This window comes from Ischnura elegans, chromosome 10 (assembly GCF_921293095.1).
Source record: "Ischnura elegans chromosome 10, ioIscEleg1.1, whole genome shotgun sequence".
In the NCBI taxonomy this organism is placed as follows: Eukaryota; Metazoa; Arthropoda; class Insecta; order Odonata; family Coenagrionidae; genus Ischnura; species Ischnura elegans.
Window position 1 is genome coordinate 66,346,665 of NC_060255.1, and position 25,154 is coordinate 66,371,818.

Here is a 25,154-nt window from a genome sequence, read left to right on the forward strand (position 1 = left end):
TATTCCAGTTAAATATTAAATTCAATACCAGAATGTTGAGCAGCTTTGTATAAACTCATACAGAACATCAGCTACCTCATGTGATAGTTTGTGGGCAGTTGCAGATCTAGGACCTTAATCCAGCCCTGCTTTTGGGCATGCACATCTCCATATAGCTGTGACTAGGAAATACAGTGGGAGCTTGGTTTAACGAGAGCTCAAAATCCCTGGAAAGCCACTCGCTATGTTGGGAGCTCGTTATATATCCAAAGGTGAAGACGAAGCCCCTCAATTCCCCTATCACCATTACTTACAGTTTTTCTTTTGTATCAGTGCCATTTCACATAGGAATAATATCTGCATTTGCCTTAACTTGTGTATCATTACATAATTTTGCTAATGAGATTTTGCAAAATAATGATTGTCCTTCGCTCTGCAAAACCTGGCTGTGCATCGTTTGATGATCACATCTGTGGCTGCATATCGTGTGATGTGTAGATAAAACAAGTGGAAAACTTACTGGCAGCGGTGTGTCGACTCAGAAGGAAACTATTTCAAAGATTTTTTGTCCTCTACATATAAATGTTTAATAAATTTCTTTTCCTGAGACCAGTCTTGAAACTTAATTAACACACCCTGTAGGATTGTCCAGGTTTGTTGAAAGCATTAAATCGCTGTGTGACAGCCAAAACCATGTTCTAGATGCAGTGCCAATCTACTGCATCACATGAAGTTGCATGAGAGGCAGTCGTAGCCAGACACAGTCCTGTGAGCACATTGCAAAATTGCACCATCTTTGATACAATTAATGTAAATCTCCAGCGCATGGCCTTGGCGAGAGCTGGACGTTGGCGCCGGTCGACGCCAGGCAGCCCGATGTGCAGATGGAGTCTTCTGCACTCAGGTTTGCTTTAATGCTATGGATCTTTCATAGACTCCGTTCCCGCAAGATGGGAAGTCATTCAGTTGAGTAGGAAATACAGCCCAATTCTCCAGGCTTCAGAGGTGAGTGTTTATGCTCCGGCTATTGCCAGCTGAGCGGATTTGTATTGTTGGGCTACTAGCTGAGCGGATTTGATTTGTTGGGCAATTGCCGAGTGTTTTTGCAGTGGATGTATCGATATTATCCCTCTTTGTGGTAAGGTCATTCAATTGTTCATTCAGTCAGTTTTGGAAATAAATGTGTGTTCCTTTCCCAAAAAATATAAACTAAGAATTGAATTCTTTGTCTTTTGAGCAGCATTTACAATTTTTAAACAAAATTCTATGATAAATATTAACTTACACCTCAATTTCAGTGTAAACATCAACATGGTAATGGTTGCTGCATTAAATGCGTTAATATTGACAGTAGAGCTTCGTTCAAAAATTTAAAATTCTCAGAATAAAATGAGGAATTCAATTTGAAGTCTGCCATTTACATGCAAGCAACAATTATCCATATAGCTGATTAATATAAACGAAGCATGATTGACCACGAACCAATGCCGCTGGCAGAGATGGGCAAAATACATGTCAAATGTATTTTAGATACAAAATACAAATTTATTTTAAAATCTGTATTTCAAATACAAAATACAAATTGCATCTAAAAATTGTATTTTAGATACTAAATACAAATGTAATTTCAAAATACTCTATTAAAATACGAAATACATGCCTTCACCGAAGTTCTTACCTAATAAAAAATTAAAATAAATTCAAATATGAACTATTTTTAGAATGAGAGGCTCAAACATTCTTGCAACACGTCTATAGGAAACTGGCAATTTGACCATTATCCATGGCGAAATGTCTAAAATAAAATTGAGACAAATGTCTCCTGCACCTTTGAGAACAGCATCAGATTCTACAAGTCCCCTCCAAAAATTATTCAATGCAAAACTTCGTTTCGCAAAATACTCCACACGCGACTACGTTTTGCAAGTATACAAGGGCCTACGGGTGTTACAGAAGTAAATTAAGGGGCAATTTATTTTCCCATGGATGGCAGGCTAATACAGACTCATTCGGGATCCCTGCCATCTCGTCGCACGCTCTTTCTACTTATGCACAAAAAACATTACATGTATTTTGATTTTGAAAGTATTTAAAAAATACAAACTACTCTTTAGATGTATTTTCCTTACAAAATACTCTCAGAAAACGTATTTCCGATACAAATTACGAACTATAAAAGTATCGAAAATACGTATTTCAAATACAAGTATTTTCGATACTGCCCATCTCTGGCCGCTGGTAGGGTTATAAACCCCGAAAGGAGGGAGCCCAACTACCCTTGGAGTGTGAGATAATGCGGAGTCCCCGCTAGGATGGGTCGAAAAAGGTGGGTGTGGAGCGTGCGTGATTATCAGCAAGACCCCTCTTAACGAATGTCCTGTAAAAATGCTGCATATGGAGGGGACGGAAGAGTCTCTTGGGGCTCGGTACAGCAGCCCTAGCAGCAAGGCGAGAACTCCACCGTCTCATAAGGGTTAATATTGATGCATTGCTCTAAAGAGATATGCTTCGCAACCCTGGGGACATAGCAGAGACTTTCGAACTTGGTCTATCCATATTTTTTCAGTGATTCCCCAGTGTTAACATCCTGCTCCAATCTCATGAGCCTCTTCAATGTACGACCACAGTGAAAAGGATTTTTTATTATTATTTGGATTGTCGTGAGAATGTAGGTACGTTGGTCTTCACACACAGTTTGGAGAAATGAATAGGCTCTCATAATCAAAGGAAGATCAATGTTTCATCATGAGCAAAGGTATTATCTCATCAGTTATTGGTTTGATGTAGCTTGCAACTCAAATCTCCTGTTTTGAAGTCTTTTATCATGAACACAATTCTTTTACTTCACATCCTTCATTGCCTGCTTTATGTATCTGATCCAAGCCTTCCTTTACCATTCATCCCTTCAATGACTATTTTATTAGACCATTATGACTCATGATGAGGCTGATTGAGCTGTCCCACCTTCTTCCTAAGATTGCTCTTAAGTCCTAATGAATTGTTTCCATATTTCAAGGCTAATATCCCCAGCTATCAAGAGACATCTCTTTGCAAATTGCCTTCTTCACTTGGGGTATTCCAGTGACTATTGGTTGGGCTATTCCTTCTGACTTCGTCCATTGCTGGTCACTCAAGTCAGCCGATCGGCTGCTAGCATTGTGCTGGGCCTCTTCTACTGCAAAAACCAATATCTCAATTTTCTTAGCTTTGATTTTTAACTCATACTTAGTCATTGTCTTTTCCATATTTACTAGAATTTATTTTCTCAACACTTATGTTTGTAATAGATATTTGGGTAAATCACTACCCTGTATGGAGAGTTTTCTATTCTAATTATTTATATGACCATTCACTCACTCATTTTAGCTCAAGCCGCACACATAATAGTTATGTCACAATAAAATTATTATTTTCCTCTCACAAGATAGGTGGAACCAATCCTTCAGGAACATACAAAAATGAGAAACAAGCATAGGCAGAACATAAGCCTAGGTCACAGAAAGCACTAGTACCTAACCTAGCTGTGTCACAGTGAAGGAATAACAGAGAATGTGAGAATTGATGTAAGATTTCCATTGGTAATCACATAGAATGAGTCGTAAGTGACACTTTAGCTGCATACCATTGAAAAATTAACTAGAAAGCCTTATTCTGAATTATCTAGAAGTAAATCCTATTATCAGAATTTATCTGATTCATAACTTGTCAATGCTATTCCTCGTAAGCATATTCTATTGCAAATACTATTGAAAATAAGTGGATTGCTCTGCACTCCTCTCCTCACTGCTGGAATTTAAAACAAACCGAATAAAATGCACCCTGGGAGGCAACATAAATCGACCTCGGGCAGGACGGACTGGGACTTCCTCATGTATTGTATACATGTTAGAGACACCCCTATTTTGAGCATCGAAGCTAAAGAAAAAAAATTTTGCGGCATTATTTTAATACTATTGCACTGTGTTGCAGACGTATGCCAGGACTTTCGACCGTAATCAAAATTTCCTCTTTCAATACTAAAAATTTACATGGCATTTTTTCAGCTAAATTTACACGATATGTATGGTGCTCGGAGGTATGTCGGTATTCATTTGTAGTCTTAACCTTATGGTGCTTATCAGGGATGGTCAGATCGGATCCAAATATCCACAGATAATTCCCTTCACCTTATACTCCGGATCCAAATTCGTTGAAGAAATAGAATCTGAATCCAAAATTTTAAATCAATGCTTTCATGAAATCAACGATTTCACATAAGAGGGAGTAGAGATCGTTCCGATACTCTCGTCGAACAATTTTGTTTAAAAGCTCTCATAGGAGTATTGCAATAGAATTGCAGCCATGGAAAATTTTAAGGCAAAACACGACAGGCACATAGCATGAACCTTCCCAAGAAATTGAACAACAATCGGGGGAATCTCAGCCAATGCCTCTGCCATTTTTTTTCCTTTCCGAGACCCCACAGACTATAAATCACTTGCCTCAAAGGAAAATATCAAGTTACGTGGTAACAATAGAAACATGTTTCATCCTTACCCCACCTCACCAACTGACCTTTTTCAGTCTACCAGGTTCAATTTTCCCAGTTTCTGGAAGCCAAATGCTAGGTGAGTCACCTGCTGAGCTCGAAGATATCTTGATAGCTTTCAGCAATTGTATGATTGTATGACATGTACGAGGTTCAAAAAAGAATGAGACCTAACGTGACTCATATCTGACAGCATTTAATATTTTTTACGCTCCAATTTATTGACCCAAAGATTTATAGTCGCAACAAGGCTACTAATATTCAACATAGTCCAAACAGGACCATTTTGGAAGAAACAAGCATAGCATGAGTGCATTCAAACAAGACGAGATGGACTGGAATCTTCAGGCAACAACGTCACATGCGAGATCGGACGTGTTCTTCCCTTGCTCCTTCGTTCATAGCCACGTTGCTTGAAAGACAGAGGGATCGCGCTCCTTCCACTCAACCTCTCCGTCAGCACTCTTCACTTACAAGCATTTCCGATTTCTTCTATCCACCATTAATCCAACAATATATGTGCACACTCGTTTGAATTTTTCAAACCACAGGTTTTGACACCAATATAATTTTCAGTTGGAATAATCCTCATAATAGTGTCTGAAGATGATTTTTGAAAAATCACATCCTTAGCGTAATGGAAAGTACTCGGCAAGACAGATATTGACTATTAACCAGGTATTTTCCTTTAAAACTATGTGTTTCTCTAAGTTTGATATGCAATTACTATTTGCAGCATAAATTCCGTGGGATGCCCACTCATGGCAGTAAATTTAGTGGCCCTCCGGAGCGAAAAACCCGCACTATCTTTTCCATGTACACCTCTGAGTTACCGACATGACTGCGCGATGCTCACAAGTAAGAAAATCAAACAGGAGCATTTTAAAAATACGTCACTAAGGGAGACACTACCCCGCATGCCACTTGCTTTTGACCTAGGGTTTCAGATGACTGACTCACGCTGAAAACCATGGCCACTCAGTTCCCCTCAGACTTGCGACCAGTGAAGGGGAGGGAGGACGATAAGAATTTTGTGTAAGAGACGCACCCCCATTTTCAGCGGCAATTTCTGGGAAAAAAGGTGCACTTCTTACACGCGCTTATACGGTATTCCCCTTGCTTTCTTAACATGAAAATTTCTAGCATAGACCAATCTGGAGTCAATAAGCAATTCAGTAAAAGACAAGCAGATTCTGGTGAATGGCTAAGGTAAATGGAGCAAACAATATGATGAAAAGATAAATCACCAAAAGTAAAAATCTGTAAGGTTCTAAAGTTGAAGTATTAGAAATATTAGTTGAAAATCATACTCAACATAAATTTTAACTGTTGAACGCTGAGATGAACAAATGAGAAGGTTAGTGATCAATTGAAGCAATTTTTTAATTTTCACTCTGACATATTTGAACATGTATTAACACAAAAATCATTTTCCTTTAATTTTGTTCCCTCCTTTTGAAGTAGGAAACTGTTCCCATCAGCAAAAGTGATAACAATACATACCTGGATTGGTTTCTGTTAATGACACCATTGGTCATTCATTAGTCATTTTAAAAATATTAAGCAGCATATAGTTAAGCACAAAGAACTTTCTTCAACAATGGCCTTTATCACCGATACAAAATAGAGCACTAACATTGGAAGTAAGCCAACATATAACCCAATATTTTAAGTCTTGCACAAATCATAGACTTTGAGAAGGGAATGAAACACAGGGAGACCCTAGAAAAGACAGTCGCTCTCAACATCGTCCACAGTCTCCTTGAGCGAAAGTCAGTGCTTTCCATTCTTCAGATGATGCCTCAACAGGGACTACCCAGCCAGCGGGAATCGCAGAAGCAGATGGAGATGTTGAAATAAACTGGTCCCATTGCCTCCTGAAACAGAAAGAAACATCTTCAGATATAAAAGAGATCATTGCAAATTTTAATCTGAAAATTTTCCTTAGGGAGATAGGGTTAGAGTAATGCTTGGAATGTTGGCATCCCACCCTGAGGGTTTAGGTTCAAATCCCAGCGGCGGCAGTGATTTTCAATGTCTGCCTGATCCCATACTAAGGTAATCTATTTAAAATCTCATACAAGATGAAGCAATTTGTTTGCCACCAAAATAACTGCTCCAGCTCACTTGTGATTCCATTACCAGTTTTCATTACATGTATTTGTAAATTTTTATGGTGCATGACTGGGTGGAATTTCCACTAGTAAGATGATTCTACATGGCATCAGCTATTATATGACATTAATTACATCTTCTATTAAGGAAGTTCATTATAAGAAGGTTTAATAGCGATAAGCGATTTCTTCTAGTTAACCTACGTAACAGGGGCATGTTGGTTGGGTGGATGGGAGCTTCACTCAGAATATGATCTCTTATAGCATCAATTTCATCTTCATCTAATTGGAAAGTATGGCAGGGTGACTGTTATACACTATACATCTCATCTCAGTCATACTGGGCAAGGAGAACATAGGATTGGACGATCGTAGTTTCTTGCCAAGGTTCTGAAGTTCATGGCTTTATCTTAACCCTTGAAGGGGTAGCGTGCCCATATGGGCACAGCTGCAATAGCCTAAAGAATTACATAAATATTTCGACCCGAACATCGTAGAGTATGCTCTCTCTGCCAGAAATGATTACAGTAAAACCTCTCTTAAACGAAACTCAAGGGACCGAAATTTTGCCGTTTCGTTGATCGGGAGTTTGTTCCCTGGAGGTGATACGCACATTGCATCATCCTAGGGGTAGGGAAATTGAAGCAAGTCTGCATGCTTTATCTTCATTCTACCTTTGCATACTTCAAAACAGTGCTGATTTCTTCAACTGCAATACAAATCGCGGGCTATAGACCACATTTAGGAAGCCTCAGTTCGTATTATTCAATCACTTCGCGTGCTTTTTAATCGGTTTTCAAAAATTTATGCAGCGTAGCGGTGAGCGCGAGGCCATCCCTTAATTCTCAATATTTGAAATAGAGTACATGTATTTGCGATGTTTACACTGAAAAATTAAGATATCGATAGATTTGACCATTACTAATATAAAGTTAAGATAACAGCGCCAATTACAGCGTCATCATGAAATTTAGATCGCTCTACCATAACAACGCGAGTTGCGACTGTCGTCGACCCATGAAAGCACAGTGGGTGGCAGCATTTCTTTATAGTAGTCGAATCCAGAATACTCCATTGCAATATTTGCGGTCGCGAGCTTCGTAAAAAATTCATTGTACTAGCACCATTTCCATCGTATTCCGGATAGACAACTGCCGATAAGAGAACATCTTGTAAAGCCTTATGCAGGAGTTCTCTAAGTAAAATACGTCACGATTTTGAAAAATGAGTTTTCGAGAAATTATATTCTGCAACCCTCAGTTCACTGGCTTCGCGGATAACTAAATTTTAGTCTATTCTAGTGAACTCATCAAACGACCCTTCAATATTCATGACTTTTGAGAGACCCTGCCAGGATTCACGGCTTTCGTCATCACTCTCCATCGCGTGGTCGCAGTTGACTGCAAACCGGATTGACAACTCCCGATAAGAAAACAGCTTGAAAGGCCTCATGCATGAGTTCTTGAAGTAAAATAAGTCACGATAATGATGCTGTTGACTGCAAACCCGGTTTTTGCAAAATAACTAAATATGGTGACACGTGCGACATGCTTCCAAGCTTTGCAAAGCCGCTGCATTACCTGCAAAATGGTCCTCTTCAATGTCGCCGATCCCTTACATCCATTTGACAAACCAAAAACTCCACTAAAATCCGACAGTAATGCCGCTTTGCCGCAGAAATGACCCCTTGGTCGAGAGGTTGCAACTTAGCTGGTGCAGTTGGGGGGAAGAAAATAACCGCACATTTCTTATTGTTAGTGCTATGTTGGGGCCCATGCAGCGATCGAGGAAGAAATCTACTTTCCCCATGGGTGCATCAACTCCCGCCAATCACCGCAGAATTAATCCCGCTGTCATTCATGAATTTTTGTTGCTACCACAGGGGTGAGGCATCACTCTCACCAGTGGCCCAGTCTAAACATGACGTGTTTAGACTGTGCCAGTCCATCCAGGGGAGGGGTCCAGGGGGGTACAAAATATTCATTTGAAAAATGAAGTTTTTTCGATTATGAAAAGTGTTAAAATTGGTTTAATACTCTCTACTAAGTTAGTACTCTGTTTTTAAAAAATTACCCCCCATGTTTTGGACCCCCCTGAACGAAATTCCTGGATACACCACTGACTATATTCTTAAAACAGCGGGGTTTCACGTACTTCCCCACTAAAAACGAAGGTAACTTCTCCGAGCCATCACCATTGGTGCATAGGAGTACTATAAAACGTTCTTAGCTCATTTTTCCCCCGCGGCCCGCCTATTCCTTTAGAGTACGGTCAGGAAGCAAATTAAGAAAAAATCGGTTCGTGAGCATTAAATATGTCCTTATAACTGTTTTTATTCAGCTATCCATTCCCAACTTCTTGCTTGCTCCTGCAAGATGAGCCCTGAAATGGGGATCAGCTCCAGAAAGAGTTGAATGCATTTGTTCATTGACATTGGTAATGGAGCGTTTTCGGTTAGGCCCCAGGGACGCAGCGCTAACAATTTCTGGCCGTTATGCAATAATTGTGTGCAGTATTATGACCGAATGTCATACTTAATTACGACTGTTGTCTTCTTCATGCAAAAATTGGCGGCCGTCGCAAACCTTTTCCTCTGGAGAAAATCAACACCGCTTCACATCACGTTAGGACATCGCTACAATTGTATGACAGAGACCGACCTTTAGAATAAAGCACTCAATTCAAGTAACGTCTGGATCAATGGGAAAATGTTGGCTTTCGTCTCTTGAGTGCGAATATTTTTTATCCAAGATTGCGGCAAATGCAAAAGTTTTTCCTAGTTTTTAGATGATATTGAAATAAACAATGTGAATGAAACAAGAGTTACTACTGAGTCATATTCAAGATAATTAAGAGAGGCAAATTTTAGCTTTCACCTTCTATTGTATTTCACATTGTATCTTCCGTAATTTAAAAAAGTTATCCAAGATGGCGGCGAGTGAAAAAAAATGCTTCTCGGAATTTACGCGTTGAAATTCTGTTAAGTATCTTAAACAACCGTCAAAAGAATGCGATCGAAGTACATAGTTCTAGATTTCATATCTTTGAGCGTGTAAATATTGGGACATTGAGTTATTTACGAAAGTCAGCATTAACATTTTTTGCAATTCGCCGCGGGTTAGGGTCGGCGGAAGCACACCACAGAAGGCTATGGTTACGGTTAATAATGACGATTCCGATTGGCTCATTCAGTGGAAGTCTCTGGTTGGCCCTACAACGCCATGAATATAAAATTATTCATATGAAAATAAAAATTTAAACGGAAAAATTTGTTATTAAGAGGTGAATTTCACTCGATGGCGCCAAAATTTCATTTCGTTGATCGGGAGTTTTCGTAAAAGAGAAGTTCGTTCATCGGGGTTTTCACTAATGTGTTTACATAGGCAATTGGCCGGACCAATAGCATTTGTTCGTTGAACGGAGTTCTTCGTTTAGCTGGAGTTCGTTAAGGTGAGGTTTTACTGTACTACCTATCACTTTATTCAGTTCATGTGTTTACGGCCTCTATTTATACCAGCAGTTGACTGTGGGACGATAGGTATTCTTACTCACTCTGTTCGAGGCGGCAAAAGAGGAAAAATGGAAAAGTGTCTTCAGTAAATGCAATTTTTTTCCTTATTGCTTTTGGCACTCGGCTATGTATTTAATATTATCCTTATAATCAATGTTGTCAACTTCAGCTTCTTTTTCCAGCATTATGATATCTTTTGTATAAGACAAGGAATTTGAATTTATTTTTGGAAGATCCCGTATGGGCATGCTAGCCGGGGGTGTCTTTTTTCACGGACATTCATGGCTACAAACGTCGTTATTGGATCTGTTATCACATTATTTCAATGTAAAACGCTACGCTTTTGTCAACCTTTCATTTTTTCCTTATGTCATCCAATTTTAACAACCCTTAAAATTTTTTGCTTCATTTTTTTGTAATATTTCTGTTAATATTTAGTAAAAAAAACTCTTGAACCATTCCACAGATGGTCCTCCTCCAAAACGACCATATTGAACTCATGGCCAAATTTTCCAACCAAGTCAAATCCCTGGTCATAAGTCGCAGGGAGACAATCTAGGAGAAAGTAAACAAACAACCATTACAAGCTCCGTCAGTTCTAATTCTGAACAGATAGGAAGTGACAGCAAAATGACCAAAAGGTACACATAGGCACAAGATGACATGTCATCCGCTAAGAATATATTCCCCAAAATGAATTTTGCTTAATTTCCTGGTAAATCCCTACTTGAGGTGCTCAAAATGTTCATGACCGAAGAAATTGTATTTTTTTCCTGTTCTATTCTATTCAATTGTGAGTGGTTATTTCAGCAGGAAGAGCATTTCTGGGGGTGTGGCGATAACGTCTGAAACACTCTGGTGTATAATGACATTATTCATTATTCATGTGGTGAAGGTCAGTTCATAAGTGACAGGCCATTTGACCATTCAACTTTTGCCACTGATCGGTCCACCAGTTGTAAACACACCAGTACAGATGCGTTCCAATCGTCTGTTTCAGTGTGCGCTAGTGTGTTTCAATCTGTTGCAATTTGAGCTAATCCACACAAGGTGATTGGAAAGCACCCAAAGATGATGATGGTGAACAGACCTGTTCTCCACCAGCGAATCCAGAGACTTTGAAGGCTGCAGGTAGAACCATTGACATGAGTCAACTCCAACATCCTTCAGGTCTTCACTCACACCACCACCAGTGCCAAACAGTGCTGTTTCCCATTGCCGCAGACTCCTTTGCAGGTCACCCATGGCACGTGCTGCTCGGCTCTTGGCCTCAGTGCCGTGGCCACTGTCCCCTGGACTGTCTGTCAGCATCACCCTCAGTGCCCTCTCCTCTGACTCATACTCGGACATCTGCCGCTCCCACAAGTTTGACAGTTTATCTGAAAAGAAGCATATGGTGTCACTAATTTCATAAAATGAAATTTAAGTTTTTTTACCAGTATTGTTCAAGAGTTTTCCACAATCAGGGTAGCCATTCAAATTTAAACCTATAATGAGGAACTTGCATGGGTCGTAGATTGCTCTAAAAACTATTTTGAATAAGTCAAATGGATACATTAGCTCGCAAAAATACCTTCAGTTTCTCCATTCAACATCAAAAGAAATAAAAATGCATTTAAAATCGAGAAAAATTTCTCTGAGCCGACCGCTGCGCGAAGACACCCGAGCGTTGCCGAGGCCAGGCGTGACGTCATAGGTGCCTAAACAGCCGTATGGAGTTGGGAAATACGCTGAGCGCATGGTGTAAAATTTGTTTTGAGGGAGTATTTAGCCGCTCATCGTCACTTTATTTTGTTCTGTTATTCTTGGGCAAGTTTTCCTATTTCTATTGTGCCATGATTATTACTTGGGATATTAATAATGCGGCATCAGGATGATGAAGTACAAGCGTTTCACTTCGTATGTTTTAGTTATCAGAAAAATGGATGATAACGTTGCCACTCGTTCGAATAGTACACCTGAAATTCATCTACATCTACATAATACCCCGCAAGCCGCCTAAAACGCGTGTGGCATGGGGTGTTAGGACACCAGCCTTTTTTTAGGACACCAAAATTGATGACACGACCCTCATGGAATTTGTTAAGACAAATTAGTCATAAGACGTCGACGATAATTAGATGTCGGCGGCAAATCGAGATGTAAAAGAAACTTGTAATACTGGAGGATAACGATCGTAAGCTGTGCTGTTGACATTAGAGTAAGCTGTGCTGTTGAATTTGGCAACGCCGAATTAGCGGAGAAGGTAGTCCTATCCGTCCTACGGTACGAATTCACAGCAAAACAGTCTGCACACAATCCACATGTGAGATCGCGAATCGTTTCCACTGCCAACACACACAAGCTACAACCTATTTCAATAATATAGGTAAATCCATAAACAATATACTAGCATATACCATAAAAATATAGTGGGAAATAGCAAATACTCTAATCAAAAACTGGAAGTCACCGTCACATTCTTATATTCATCACGTACAACTTACAATAACAGAACTCGTTATGATGAAAACAACTATTTATTCACTGATTTAAACCCTTAAATTAGCCCACACAAGTGACACAGGTTACTTTTCTCACTACTATTCTTTGAAATAATGGAATAACAAACTACACACACAGTTTTTATTTCAATAGCGTGATCGTGAAATGTCATATCTACGGTGAACAACGGAGATTAGCAAGCCACTGACAATTTTTACACTACTGTTAGACATTTATCGATAGCGTAATATTTAGCACTTTTTACAATTCAATCACGATGGAACACTGATAACTCTTGGCCGATATTTTTCAACCTTGTCAAACTTTGTGCATTACAACCACTGGCACTGTGATTATTAGCAGTAGCTTTAAGGGAGATGTCACGTTGAAAATAACACTATTTTGGCACAAAAATTTTCCTAGATGCCTCCAATCAGCGAGCAAAAGTTGCATTGACTGGAATGCACCCCATAATACAAGCACAGACAGTCCTAAACGACGAATTCTCCGGTACCTACGAATAAACGGATAAAGTTATTGTATATAAAAGGTAAGCGGACATTAGTAAACATCAAAATCGTTCTAATTACATACTTAAATGCCGTCGATAACATCAACTTACAATTAACGTATCCCCCTTCCAATGGCCGCGGCTCAGACTCCTACAACCATGTTATTTAGGTACTATAAAATTTATGGTTTAACTCCTCCAGTTTTATATTTTATGCCCTTACTCAGATATTAATATTATAAATAATGCAAAATATGAGGGCTTCCAAGCCTCTATCGTCGGATATTTACCTTTAAATATAAAATAATCAACACGTCTAACAAACGAAGCTCTCACAACTGCTGGCAACTATTACAAACAATCACAACATTAGCTTCGCGTGATGTTTAGGCACCTTTGACGTCATCGAGGCTTCGTCGGCAGTGGCTTGGGGGGTGAGGGAGTTTTTCCCGCGCTTTAAAATTCGTTATATTTATCATTAAATATCTCGCGAAGGAAAACTCAGATAAACACGCGGTTTTCTTTGTTGTATTCAGAAAATAATTTTCAGTCCGCCTGTGAAATAAAAAAAATTCATGCAAGTTCCCCATTCCCTCCTTTGAAGTCATACCATGATATTATTGCATTTTTAAAGATAATTTAATGACTCATTCTACAATATATTCATCTTAACATCTTGCCTGAGTCTACTGTTTATATATTTTCACCAAAGAGAACCTAAATGAGACTATACCAATTATGTTCTGAAACTGGTCTTCATTCTCTGACAGTGCCGGATTGGAATCAGGGTCTCTTTTCTTCACACGAACTTGGTAGAGTTTCACAAGAGCCGAGAGCAGAGACAATATCCTTCTGCCCTCCGACTGCTTTCGTCTCACTTCCCACAAAACACCATCAGCCTCCTGCTTCAACATCTCCTCCTGGGCAAGGAAAGAACAGAAGAATTAGGAAAAAAAACATTAACATCACACATGAAATACTACAGTAAGCTCCCATTATCTGGGCGAGTAATGGGGAGAGGCAGCAAGAATAATCGGGAAACACAGATAATGAAAACTTTCTCTTTTATTTCTTATGATGTTCATACCTTACATGAATCAAACAATATACTATGACACATGCACATTGTCTGTTTTTTTGGATTGCTTCAAAAACTTATCGAGAGCTTTCTCCTCCTGACCATAGGTCAGTGCAGACCATAGGCCAATCGAGTGAAAGTTATCAGATTACTTTTCAGTAATTTGTACCTGTAATGATTACTTTTAATAAAATGCAATTTTTATTAATAATTTACTCCTTATGGTGAAAGAGGAATTGTTAATTTCTTATATATCTTTACTTACTCAAAATCGATGAATACTTTACTGATTTACCTAGGCCTCCAGATAATTCAAGTCCCTGAATATCATAATTTGCTCATTTAGGTTTACCCACTCTTATGATGAAGACAAATTATCATGGGTACAAACTGTGACATCCCGTGTGTTGTTATAGAAGTTATAATTGTATGTATAACAAATTAAATTACAACTTAGACAATTTCTATGACTAAGTTTCTCTATAGATTTAGATAATTTTAATCCAATATTTGATGGTTGCCAGGTGGTCTCAAGAGTGGACAATCTAACAATAAGTAATTGTAATTAATAGTAATTTTACTGATTACTTTTTAAAATCAGAAGTTTGTGATAAAATAAAATCAAGCTACCAGTTTCGATGTGTTCTACGTCATTTTCAAGCTAGACTGCCATCTCCAAACAAGTCGAAGTTCATTTTATACTGAAAGGTGGGGGAGAGAGGAAGTAGGTTATGTGGAAATGAGGTTGGTCGAAGGTTGTTGGTTTGAATGGTGAAGGTCACGTACTATTGGGATCCGGGTGTGGAATTGGGAGGTATTGATGGAAGGTTACCACTGAGGAGGGGTGACAAGTGGGTAGGCACAATGTCATTGAGCAAATTATTACCACATAGTTTTGAATATGACACAATTTCGAAATTTTCTAAAAAGTCCAGTTTTCTTCCATTGTCACAGGTGTGTAAAATATAAGGATCAAAATTAGCCTAGTGTGACAAGTCACATAGATGCTTAGCAAAAACAGATTTGTTGTCACCGTTTAAAAACAAATTAAAATGTTCACGAGCTCTAGTCTTTATTTGGCGGCCAGTGTGGCCAACATAAAAACAGTCACATCCAGGAGTGTTACATCTAAGAAGGTAAACATCACTTTTCTGTATGCTCTTCACTTGCTCTTTTGAATTAAAAAAGTTTGCACTCATAATTGATTACTTTTTCACTAAGTAACACCAATTGAGCCCAGTTACTTTTTCTCAGTACTTTTACCAACACTGCGGTCGACCAAACTGAACGGACAACCCTAATTTACCCAGATGATAGCAGTACTACTGAATTAAAACCTGAGCCACTTTACACAGTTAACTCTTGATAATGTCATTACGAACGAAAAATAGGCACTTTGTAATATCACAATGTTATTTCAGTAATTTTTCACAAATCACTCCAAACATTTACCTCAAATTTCCTTCTGCCATTTCTCCTTACGGAATCGTTTTAAACATTATTTGATGTTACCTGTGAATGTATTCTTTAATAAACTACCTGGGGTAGATTGAAAGGCATAAATTATCATAAAATACATATTCCACCTAGCATTAAATAATATATCATCTACAAATCTTCAGGAGATTTTTTTCTCATCCTCGAGATGGCCAAACTACCTCTGCAAAAGAGACCATAAATACAGCCGCAATTACGTTCATGGAATGACATTTTCAGCAATAAGTGTTTCACGCTTTTTTTCTTTTAAACCTTTAATATGCAGTAATTTTCACGTTAACCATTAGTTATGGCCATTTTGTTTCATATGAGAGCATAAGTAAGTTCAGTAAATAAGAAAAAAGATGTCCAACTATCCTAATCATTTTAAGTGACTGTTAAATTAAGAGAGATCACATCGTTTTTTCTCGAATCATGGTAAAAATCAAGTGATAGCACTTGCTTTCTCTAATTATTAAGTATGTAATAAATATATGCTCACTAATTCTTGCATGCACTCACCCGCCGCTGTAGATCCACCTGCGCCTGTTTTCCCTCCAGCCACATGTCTGCCTCAAGGTGCAGCTGGCGCCTACGCTCTGCCCTTCCTTCCACCAACTCCCGATCCAGGGCCCTCCGACCCCTCTGCCTTGCCCGCTTGCGACCTCGCTTCCACAAAGCACGCTTCACCCTCTGCAATGTGCCCTTGTCCAATTCCCCCAATTTTTCCATCAGCTCCACCTTCAGCACCACAAGAGAGAGATAGAGAGAAGTGGAAAAATAAGCCTCGTCAGCAATGGACACCATAATAAACAAGGATAATAGGGTAAGGTAAAAAGTTCTCAGCCTGACCCAGAGATCAGGAAAATACTTGTTTTCTGCATTGTTGCATTTCTCAGTAGTTCACGTGGTTAAGTTTCACACAGTTCTCCCTAGTAATTCGTTTACATGAATCAGGGCAGTTGCGAGTTTTGCTTTAATGAATAAACTAAAATGTAGTCCAGTCATTAAATTCTTTGTTTTGGATTAATAAACCCATGATGAAATTCATCCAAAGTTGGCATAAGTTTACGAGGACTCTGGTCCTTCCAAGTCAACCGTTTTAAAGTGAGCAGCTGAATTAAAACGTGTTCTCACATCCCCTAAAGATTATCCAGGTGAAGGACAGCCAAAAACCGCAACCACATTGGAAACCATTACTGAACAAGTGTATGATATCATCTTGGATGATAGGCGAGTAAAGGTAAGGGAGAAATCTGAAGCTGTGGGGATATCAGAAGAACAAGTGTAAAAGATCTTGCAAAGAAACTTAAGGATGCGAAAGCTCTGAACAAGATGGGTACTGCATATACTAAATGCCGATCAAAATCAAATGAGCAAATGACTTACACAGCAATTTTTGGACTGATTCAATAAGGAACTAACCGATTTTGTGAGGTGAATTGTCAGCATGGATGAGATATGGATCCACCACTACATACCAGAAGCTACTTAGCAGTCCATACAATGAGTGCAGGCCTGTGGTTCAGTGTCAAAGAAAGCAAAGTTGATCGCTTCTGCCAGAATGGTAGCATGTTTGGGGATACGAAAGGGACCCTATTAATTGATTACCTTGCAAAAGTCACAACAAATACAGGCAAATATTACTCCAACCTACTTGACAGCTGGCTGCCAAAATTCATAGAAGAGAAAAAGCATTATTCACCAGGACAACTCACCTCCACACAAGAGTGTGCCGGCAATGGGAAATCTGTGAGATATGGGGTAAGATTTGCTTAGTCATCCCCCTATTCTCCTGATTTAGCATTCAGAGACTTCTATCTGTTCCCAAACTTGAAGAAATTTGTTTCTGGGAAGCACTATGCCACATCCAATGAAGAAATTTAGAGAACCATAGATGAATACTTTCACAACCTTCCTAACTCTCACTTATAGGAAGGAATACCGATTTTGGAGAAATGCTGGACCAAGTGGATAGAAATCAAGGGAGATTATGCTGACAAAAAAATTTTTTAACTGAAAGTCACAGCCTGTTATTGTCAGACTGAGAAATGTTCAATTTACCCTTGTATACCCTAAATTTGCAAGTATAAAACACGTGTTATACATGGTTTTCTCGCAAAATTTTGGAAGTTATTTAGGGAGAGCTATGCATCATGTGAACAAGTGTGCATTATTATGCATCTGAATTACAAAGTAGGTGCTTCGTAAAAAAATAACTAAGCATTCAAATATTGAATCAATGAAAAGATGACACTGCTCGGGAATTTCCATAGTTCTGAGAATATGAATTTGTAGTCAAAGTTCTGCAAGTTTTCTACACGTAATATGGAGAAAAGGGTGACTTTAAATTCTGGCGAGATGCTAATAAGGGGGCATCTTTTAATGACGTGAGGTGACGATTAAAAAAAAAAGTGGACATACACAAATTTTTTTCATTTCTCATTGCAAAATGTTCCACAACATCTCACAGAGCACCATTGAATGCAACATGAGGTGATTTTAGGACCTCCCATCCCCCTTGGTGAGATATAGCGAAATTCGGCTCGACCCCCTTCCTCTAATCTCAAGTGAGATTGTTCAAAATGCATATTTTCAGTGCAAATACGTAAATCTATGGTTCATTGCATTGGATTTGTTATCGGCTTGACCCTCTACCCTCCCTAAACGCCTCTTGTAATTTATGGATGCTTCATAACAGGCTAAGGTTGACCTGCACACCACATTTGAATATTTAGGATATATGGCACAAGACCAAGTTGGCTCACTTTCTTCCTTTCTGCCTCCTCCAGCTTGTGATTCCATTCAGCCTCATCCATCACTTCACATCCTTCGCCCAGTTCTCTCTCAAGTACTTCCAGCTCCCTCAAAACCACTCGGCAATTCTGCAATGACTGCTTCACCTTCCACACCTGAAAGGAAATGCAGTACCAAATTTAAATGGAAAAATTAAATACAGATAGTCTGCAGGTTACAAAAGAGTAGTAGGGTTGTTAAAAGACTTCTAAATTAAAATTCCCCGACAAATCTCTTACAACCTATCAGCAATCTCCTTTTGATCAGCACCTATATTTTTTTTTAATAATACGAGTCAATAAAAAATTTCTTTTCACAAGTATTTCTTTGCAATAAATAATTAGAAAAGCAAAAACATCTATATTTCATTCAAATCAAACAAAAGGCAAAATATGGAATCAAGTTTAAATTAATACATCAAACAAAAATTCTTTCAAATAAACATTTAAAAAGCTACAACAATTTACTTTGCAAACTTTATCGCATCATAAAAAAATGGAAAATGTAAACTGGATATTTAGCATTATGTTTCCATGCAAAATATATGACCCCCAAAACTAGGAATTGGAAAATCGATGTCTATGCAGTGCTTTTTACAAGATTTATGTAAGTAATATGTAATTATTAACCTGACGATTGTGTCCCAGGTCCCTTTTGCCATCAGAATAGCTTGAATTTAAGTTTTCCCAAGGCCAGACCAGCAGAATATGACATACACCCATATCCTAAAAAAACCCAACATCCTAATCAGTGTTGAAGACCCACTACTTCAATCGGGACTTGAACTCACGACCGGGTCATTCCACGTCAAATCACCCAGAAATTTTCAAAATGACACCCACCGACTCGGATTTTGATGAAATTTTTGTCACTAGCTACTATCACCTATCTAATGACCCATGTAAAATATTTCTTCTCTCACTCTCATAGTTTGCAAGATATGAGGAGTCAAAGTTTGAGATGTTTGCTCAGAAGTGGCGCTAGTGGGAGTCAAATTCCAGAGTGCAGGGCACAGGGTAAAAATTCATAACTCAGAAACCACATAACACATTTGAATGAAATTTTGACCCCTTGTCTATCCAAGTACATAGCTTCCATAGTAATGTCTTTTATTCCCCTTGCATTGTTATGTTGGCCAAAATGATGTCAACAGTTGTTAATTAACCGATTTTTTTAGCTCAAAAACATTACTTCATATTTTCAGAATTATCACCAAAAGGCAGAGCAGTTAACTCATCCAATTTTTTTTTTAATTGAAGGTTAATATGTGCTCCAATATACTGTGAAATAAAAATTGTGGTGTTTTGACTGCCACTATGAGTATTTCAGGTTTTACTTTTTTTTCTGCCCCTGTGAGAGGGATTTTGGACACGTACTGTAAGATAATAAGTATAAGTGTATCCATACCTTCATGAGGATATATTTGAAATATTGGTCAGTAAATCTAAGACCAAACATGTAGTCTAGTGAATGTGGCTCTTGTTCATACAATTTTTTTTAATAGCAATACTTGGCTTGTGGCAGCTGAGGGTAAAAAAATCCAAATGGCTCAGAAATGTGAAATGATGCTTTTTTCCTGGAATTTACCCATTTTTCAAGTGTGTAGTTTATGGAAAAATTGGTATCAAAATACATTAGGCTCTTACTGTGCATTAGAGGATAAATGGAAATACTAATTTAAATAAAATTATTTAAATAATACACTTCGATGTGTTTAAGGCATCTCCCGAACATCTCTGGAGGCTCTCTCGGGCAACTAAATGCTTTATAATACCACCAATTCCATCACATGGGGATATTCCATTGCTTGTAGCAAAGAATGTCCATGATGCCATTAAGGAGAAATCCTGGTAATGCTTGCAAAGATTGAGAAATATTTTGCAGTTCTTGTACCGTCCTGCACAACCATCACTAAAGTAACTCAATTTTTTGACTAAAGTAAAATTTTCCTTAACAAAGCAAAATATTATTCTTTGGGTTTCATAAACAAAAGCTACATCATGCTCCAAATCATCTGACAAGATGCATAAACTGGAAATAATAAGCTGTTTAGTCCGGTGATCTAGAGTATAAATCACAACAGGGTGTACCGTACAACTATCACTTGTCCAGTGATTCCCTTGTGCCTCATCCTGGATAACATATGAGTAGCTCTCACTGAAGTCAAAGAGAACAGCTGCTTCATGGGGTCCAAGATTTTCTTTCATTTTCTTAAGGTAGTTTGCCTGTACCTTCGTAATAAATGATTGGGGCACCAGTTTTTCCACTCTTTGAATTTAAATTGATAGGTACTCATCAAATGTCACCGTGAACTTCACCAGTTGATATCTGTCACTGGAAACCCACTGACTGTATAAAACTTCATCTCCGGGGTCACATTCTTCAAACTTTTTCAGCAGTAAGCTTTTCAATTTTTCACGTGAAGGACACTGAGAGCAATGTCGCAGTATACAGTCCCTATTATTTCTAGAGCACACGAAATAACCAATTAGGTCCTGGCTTGTTTCCTCTATATTACAGGCACTAAGCAGTAGGTTGACATTTTAATGAATTGTGCAAAAACACACTGAATGCGTTCCAGGACATCCTGCTACCACAAACCATTTTGGACCTAGGTTGCAGAATTTAGAAAAGCCAATTTTAATTCTGGGGAAGTCAAATTTAAAAGTGGAATACAATTCCTTCAAGTTAGCAAGTAATAATCTCTTCTGAACATGAACATTTTTGGAGATACTTATGGAATCTTTCTTTCCAGGCATCATTCTTGAGTACTCATCACTTTCATAGAAAGTCCTAACTAATTGTAATGTTTTATTTTTGCCTTCCCTTTTCTCAATTCAGGTGCAGCTAATTTTCCATTGTCTCTGAAAAGTTCTCTTGCTTGGCGGGCAGTGTACTCACTCACATGAAACTCTTCCATTACTTTCTTCCTGCTCCATAAAGTTGGTACCAATGATAACAGATGTACCTTTCCTTGATGGGTGCTTGATGTGTCAACTTTTTGTTTGATTAACCCGTCAGCGTCCAAAGTTTTTTTTAAATTCACGCATATTTCACTTTTAAAAAATATGATACTTATGAACTTCACACAAAGAACACAATTCAAACTGACTTAATAATGGAGGAAACCTTCTACTAAGTATGTGCACTGAAAGGTATGCTAAAATTCACATATTAAATACATTGCCGGAGCATTGGCTCAGCACTGCACTGGGTGCCCTATGGCACCCGTGGGCGTTGACGGGTTAAGTCTATGAGCACATCTATATCATGAACTTTCTGAAGTAGTTCTTTTGGCAGTTTTGGGTCATCCTTTTCTGGAGATAATTCTTTATCAAGAAGTCTTTTAACTTTCCTTTTAAAATTACTGCGTGCTGACTCTACTTTCCTTTTAGCGTAGGTTGACCTTCTGTGAGATGATATGCCATGAAATTTTAAAGGTGACTCCTCTATATCTTGCAGCGTTCTGTTAAGTAGCTTAGATGATTTTTCTTGGGATACTGTTGTTTCAAAATTCAAAATACTATCATTGCTGTCACTTTCTACTGCTTCAACATCAGAAAGCTCATTTCCAAACCTGGAGTGTTTCTGTACTTCCTCCCTACATGGCTGGCATACTTTCATTCCTGGCACTAATTTCCGAAGAGTTGGGATTTTACAGGCCTTTTCTGCAAATTCAAGACTTACATTTCTCAGTGAATTTGATATTTTCTTCTTGTGGCTCTTAAAAGGATCAAGACAATATATTTGGTAGATTTCATACTTTTTCAAATAGTATATTCTGTGATGTTCGCAGACATTGGATAGGACTTCCCCAGGTACACCACTTCTGAGAGATAACAGCTGTTTTTCAAGCATACTCATGATCTCAATTTTGTTCAGTTGCACCACTGGTGTGTAGCTTTTTTTGAGGCAATCAGATGCAGTTACTTTTCCAATGCTGCACAGTTCAACAATTTGCTCATTTTGAAGCATAGTGGAGACACTAACCTTTTTTAATGTTGAAGTTCACAATGAGCAGCTTTGCCTAACTCATAGCACACACAATTAATGTACAGGTAAAAATACACTGATCGTACACACAGAATAAACTTGGACACCCAGGGAGCATCTTTACACAAGAAGACTTGGCAGAAGACCAAAAGTGGTACCCTAGAATCCAGGGGCGGATCCAGGATTTCTTTCTGGGAGGGGCACAAGCAAGGCCGTATCCAGGATTTTGTTCAGGGGGGGGCACAAGGATACCTTGTTATACAAAACGAACGAAATTATAATGGGACCGTATTAAAAATCTATCATATTTTTAAGGGTCTGGGGGGGGCACGTGCCCCCGTGCCCCCCCCCTGGATCCGCCTATGCTAGAATCTATTTTGATTTATCATGCCCTCACTGTGATACATTGTAACACTTTATTCTTCCTAGAGGTTGCACTTAATGCTCTTATTCCTTGGGGAGATGGAATAACACTGAAAAGTGAGGCTGAATAGGTGGGATTGTATTACCTTCTCAAGTTTGTCATGTAATACAATCATATGTGAGGCAGGGGAGAAAACAATGTGGCACATAATGTCAGCATTATCTCTCCCAGTGAAATAGAAATTTAATACTCCAGTTGCCATCAAAGAATGTGGATATTGGTGACAACCTGCTACATATCTATAAGTAATACCATTTGCTCTGCCAGCTCTTCCATCACTAAGGGTTTGGAAGACCATACTTCTTCTGTGAAAATGAGGCTAAATTTGTACAACTCCAGTTCAGCGGGACTCATTTAATCACTTTTTCACAGACCTTAACAAACTTGTACATTGCATGTGCTTATGATGACCACTGGTTTTTTGGATGAGTGCTTTCTAAACACAAGGAAGAACAAGATGTAAAAGTGAAATTTATGCACCCATATCGAAAATCCCCATGTGATGGAATTGGTGGTATTGTAAAGCGTTTAGTTTGCCCGAGAGAGCCTCCAGAGATGTTCGGGAGATGCCTTAAACACATCGAAGTGTATTATTTAAATAATTTTATTTGAATTAGTATTTCCATTTATCCTCTAATGCACAGTAAGAGCCTAATGTATTTTGATACCAATTTTTCCATAAACTACACACTTGAAAAATGGGTAAATTCCAGGAAAAAAGCATCATTTCACATTTCTGAGCCATTTGGATTTTTTTACCCTCAGCTGCCACAAGCCAAGTATTGCTATTAAAAAAAATTGTATGAACAAGAGCCACATTCACTAGACTACATGTTTGGTCTTAGATTTACTGACCAATATTTCAAATATATCCTCATGAAGGTATGGATACACTTGTACTTATTATCTTACAGTACGTGTCCAAAATCCCTCTCACAGGGGCAGAAAAAAAAGTAAAACCTGAAATACTCATAGTGGCAGTCAAAACACCACAATTTTTATTTCACAGTATATTGGAGCACATATTAACCTTCAATTAAATAAAAATTGGATGAGTTAACTGCTCTGCCTTTTGGTGATAATTCTGAAAATATGAAGTAATGTTTTTGAGCTAAAAAAATCGGTTAATTAACAACTGTTGACATCATTTTGGCCAACATAACAATGCAAGGGGAATAAAAGACATTACTATGGAAGCTATGTACTTGGATAGACAAGGGGTCAAAATTTCATTCAAATGTGTTATGTGGTTTCTGAGTTATGAATTTTTACCCTGTGCCCTGCACTCTGGAATTTGACTCCCACTAGCGCCACTTCTGAGCAAACATCTCAAACTTTGACTCCTCATATCTTGCAAACTATGAGAGTGAGAGAAGAAATATTTTACATGGGTCATTAGATAGGTGATAGTAGCTAGTGACAAAAATTTCATCAAAATCCGAGTCGGTGGGTGCCATGCCTGGGTGAACTGACATGGAATGACCCGACCCCAAGATACACATGTCGGATCCCACCACCACTGGGGCTGACCATATATTTCGTATCATAATAGTCACCTCCAATGACCTGAAAACTACTGTTTTCATTTTCATTCTTACCTTTACTTTACCTTCAGGGCATCTGGTAACTGAGGGTTGGGACGCAGGTCTTGGAGGGAGCTGGCGAATCCAGGAATCAATCCACGCCTGATCATCCTCTTCTTGCTGTCTAGGAGCATCAGCCTGACGACTGGTATCACCGACCAGGGTTCCTAAGTATGGGGCTTGTGGTTGGAATGTGGACAGGGCATCAAAACGGGGGGGCAGCGGGGGTGGGACCGAAGTGTCAATGGTGAAAACCCCAACGCTCTCAGGCGGGAGGATGGGCTGGGATACAAGGTGATGATAATTGGGAGCCACACATTGCGGCCCCCCGCTCGAAGGCCATTGGGGTGCGGGCTGCTGGTACGGTGGTGCAGCGGGCATAAAGTTACCGCCAGAGTTGTGCATAGTGACAGCATCAGGAAAGCCACTTGGACGATCGGGAGGCACATAAGCTGGGGCGAAATTCGGCGGCCGATACATCCCCATGCTCGGCAAACTGTGGGAATTGCCGGGAAAATTGATGTTGCCTGAATAATGCGGCCCACTGCTGTCGCTGCCCGCACCAGGAGGAAAATTTCCTCTGGGCCACTCACCCATTGCTTATAGTCTTTCACAACGAGATAGTAAACACAAAGGAATGTTGAATACTGTTATAAAAATCCCAAAATATCAAAAAT

At 38.8% G+C, this 25,154-nt stretch overlaps 1 protein-coding gene across 1 annotated transcript; it reads right to left on the reverse strand.

Moving 5' to 3' along the window:
• Positions 1–5,872: 5,872 nt before the first annotated feature.
• LOC124166394 (programmed cell death protein 7-like) lies at positions 5,873–25,075 on the reverse strand. The gene is made up of 6 exons (XM_046543919.1): positions 24,493–25,075; positions 18,450–18,593; positions 16,204–16,422; positions 13,861–14,047; positions 11,223–11,511; positions 5,873–6,384 (listed from the first exon to the last, which is right to left on the reverse strand). The coding sequence occupies exons 1-6, from the start codon at positions 25,072–25,074 to the stop codon at positions 6,249–6,251; spliced, it is 1,557 nt and encodes a 518-aa protein (XP_046399875.1). The 5' UTR covers position 25,075; the 3' UTR covers positions 5,873–6,248.
• Between the last annotated feature and the right edge of the window lie 79 nt (positions 25,076–25,154).

Bases quoted from the DNA above. Each gene is read 5' to 3' on its own strand.
- LOC124166394 (XM_046543919.1), bottom strand. From the start codon at position 25,074: ATGGGTGAGTGGCCCAGAGGAAATTTTCCTCCTGGTGCGGGCAGCGAC. The intron at 14,048-16,203 runs GTGAGTGCATGC...TTCCTTGCCCAG, and splicing joins AGGTGGATCTACAGCGGCGG to GAGGAGATGTTGAAGCAGGA. The intron at 11,512-13,860 runs GTATAGTCTCAT...GCTTCTTTTCAG, and splicing joins CCAGTTTCAGAACATAATTG to ATAAACTGTCAAACTTGTGG.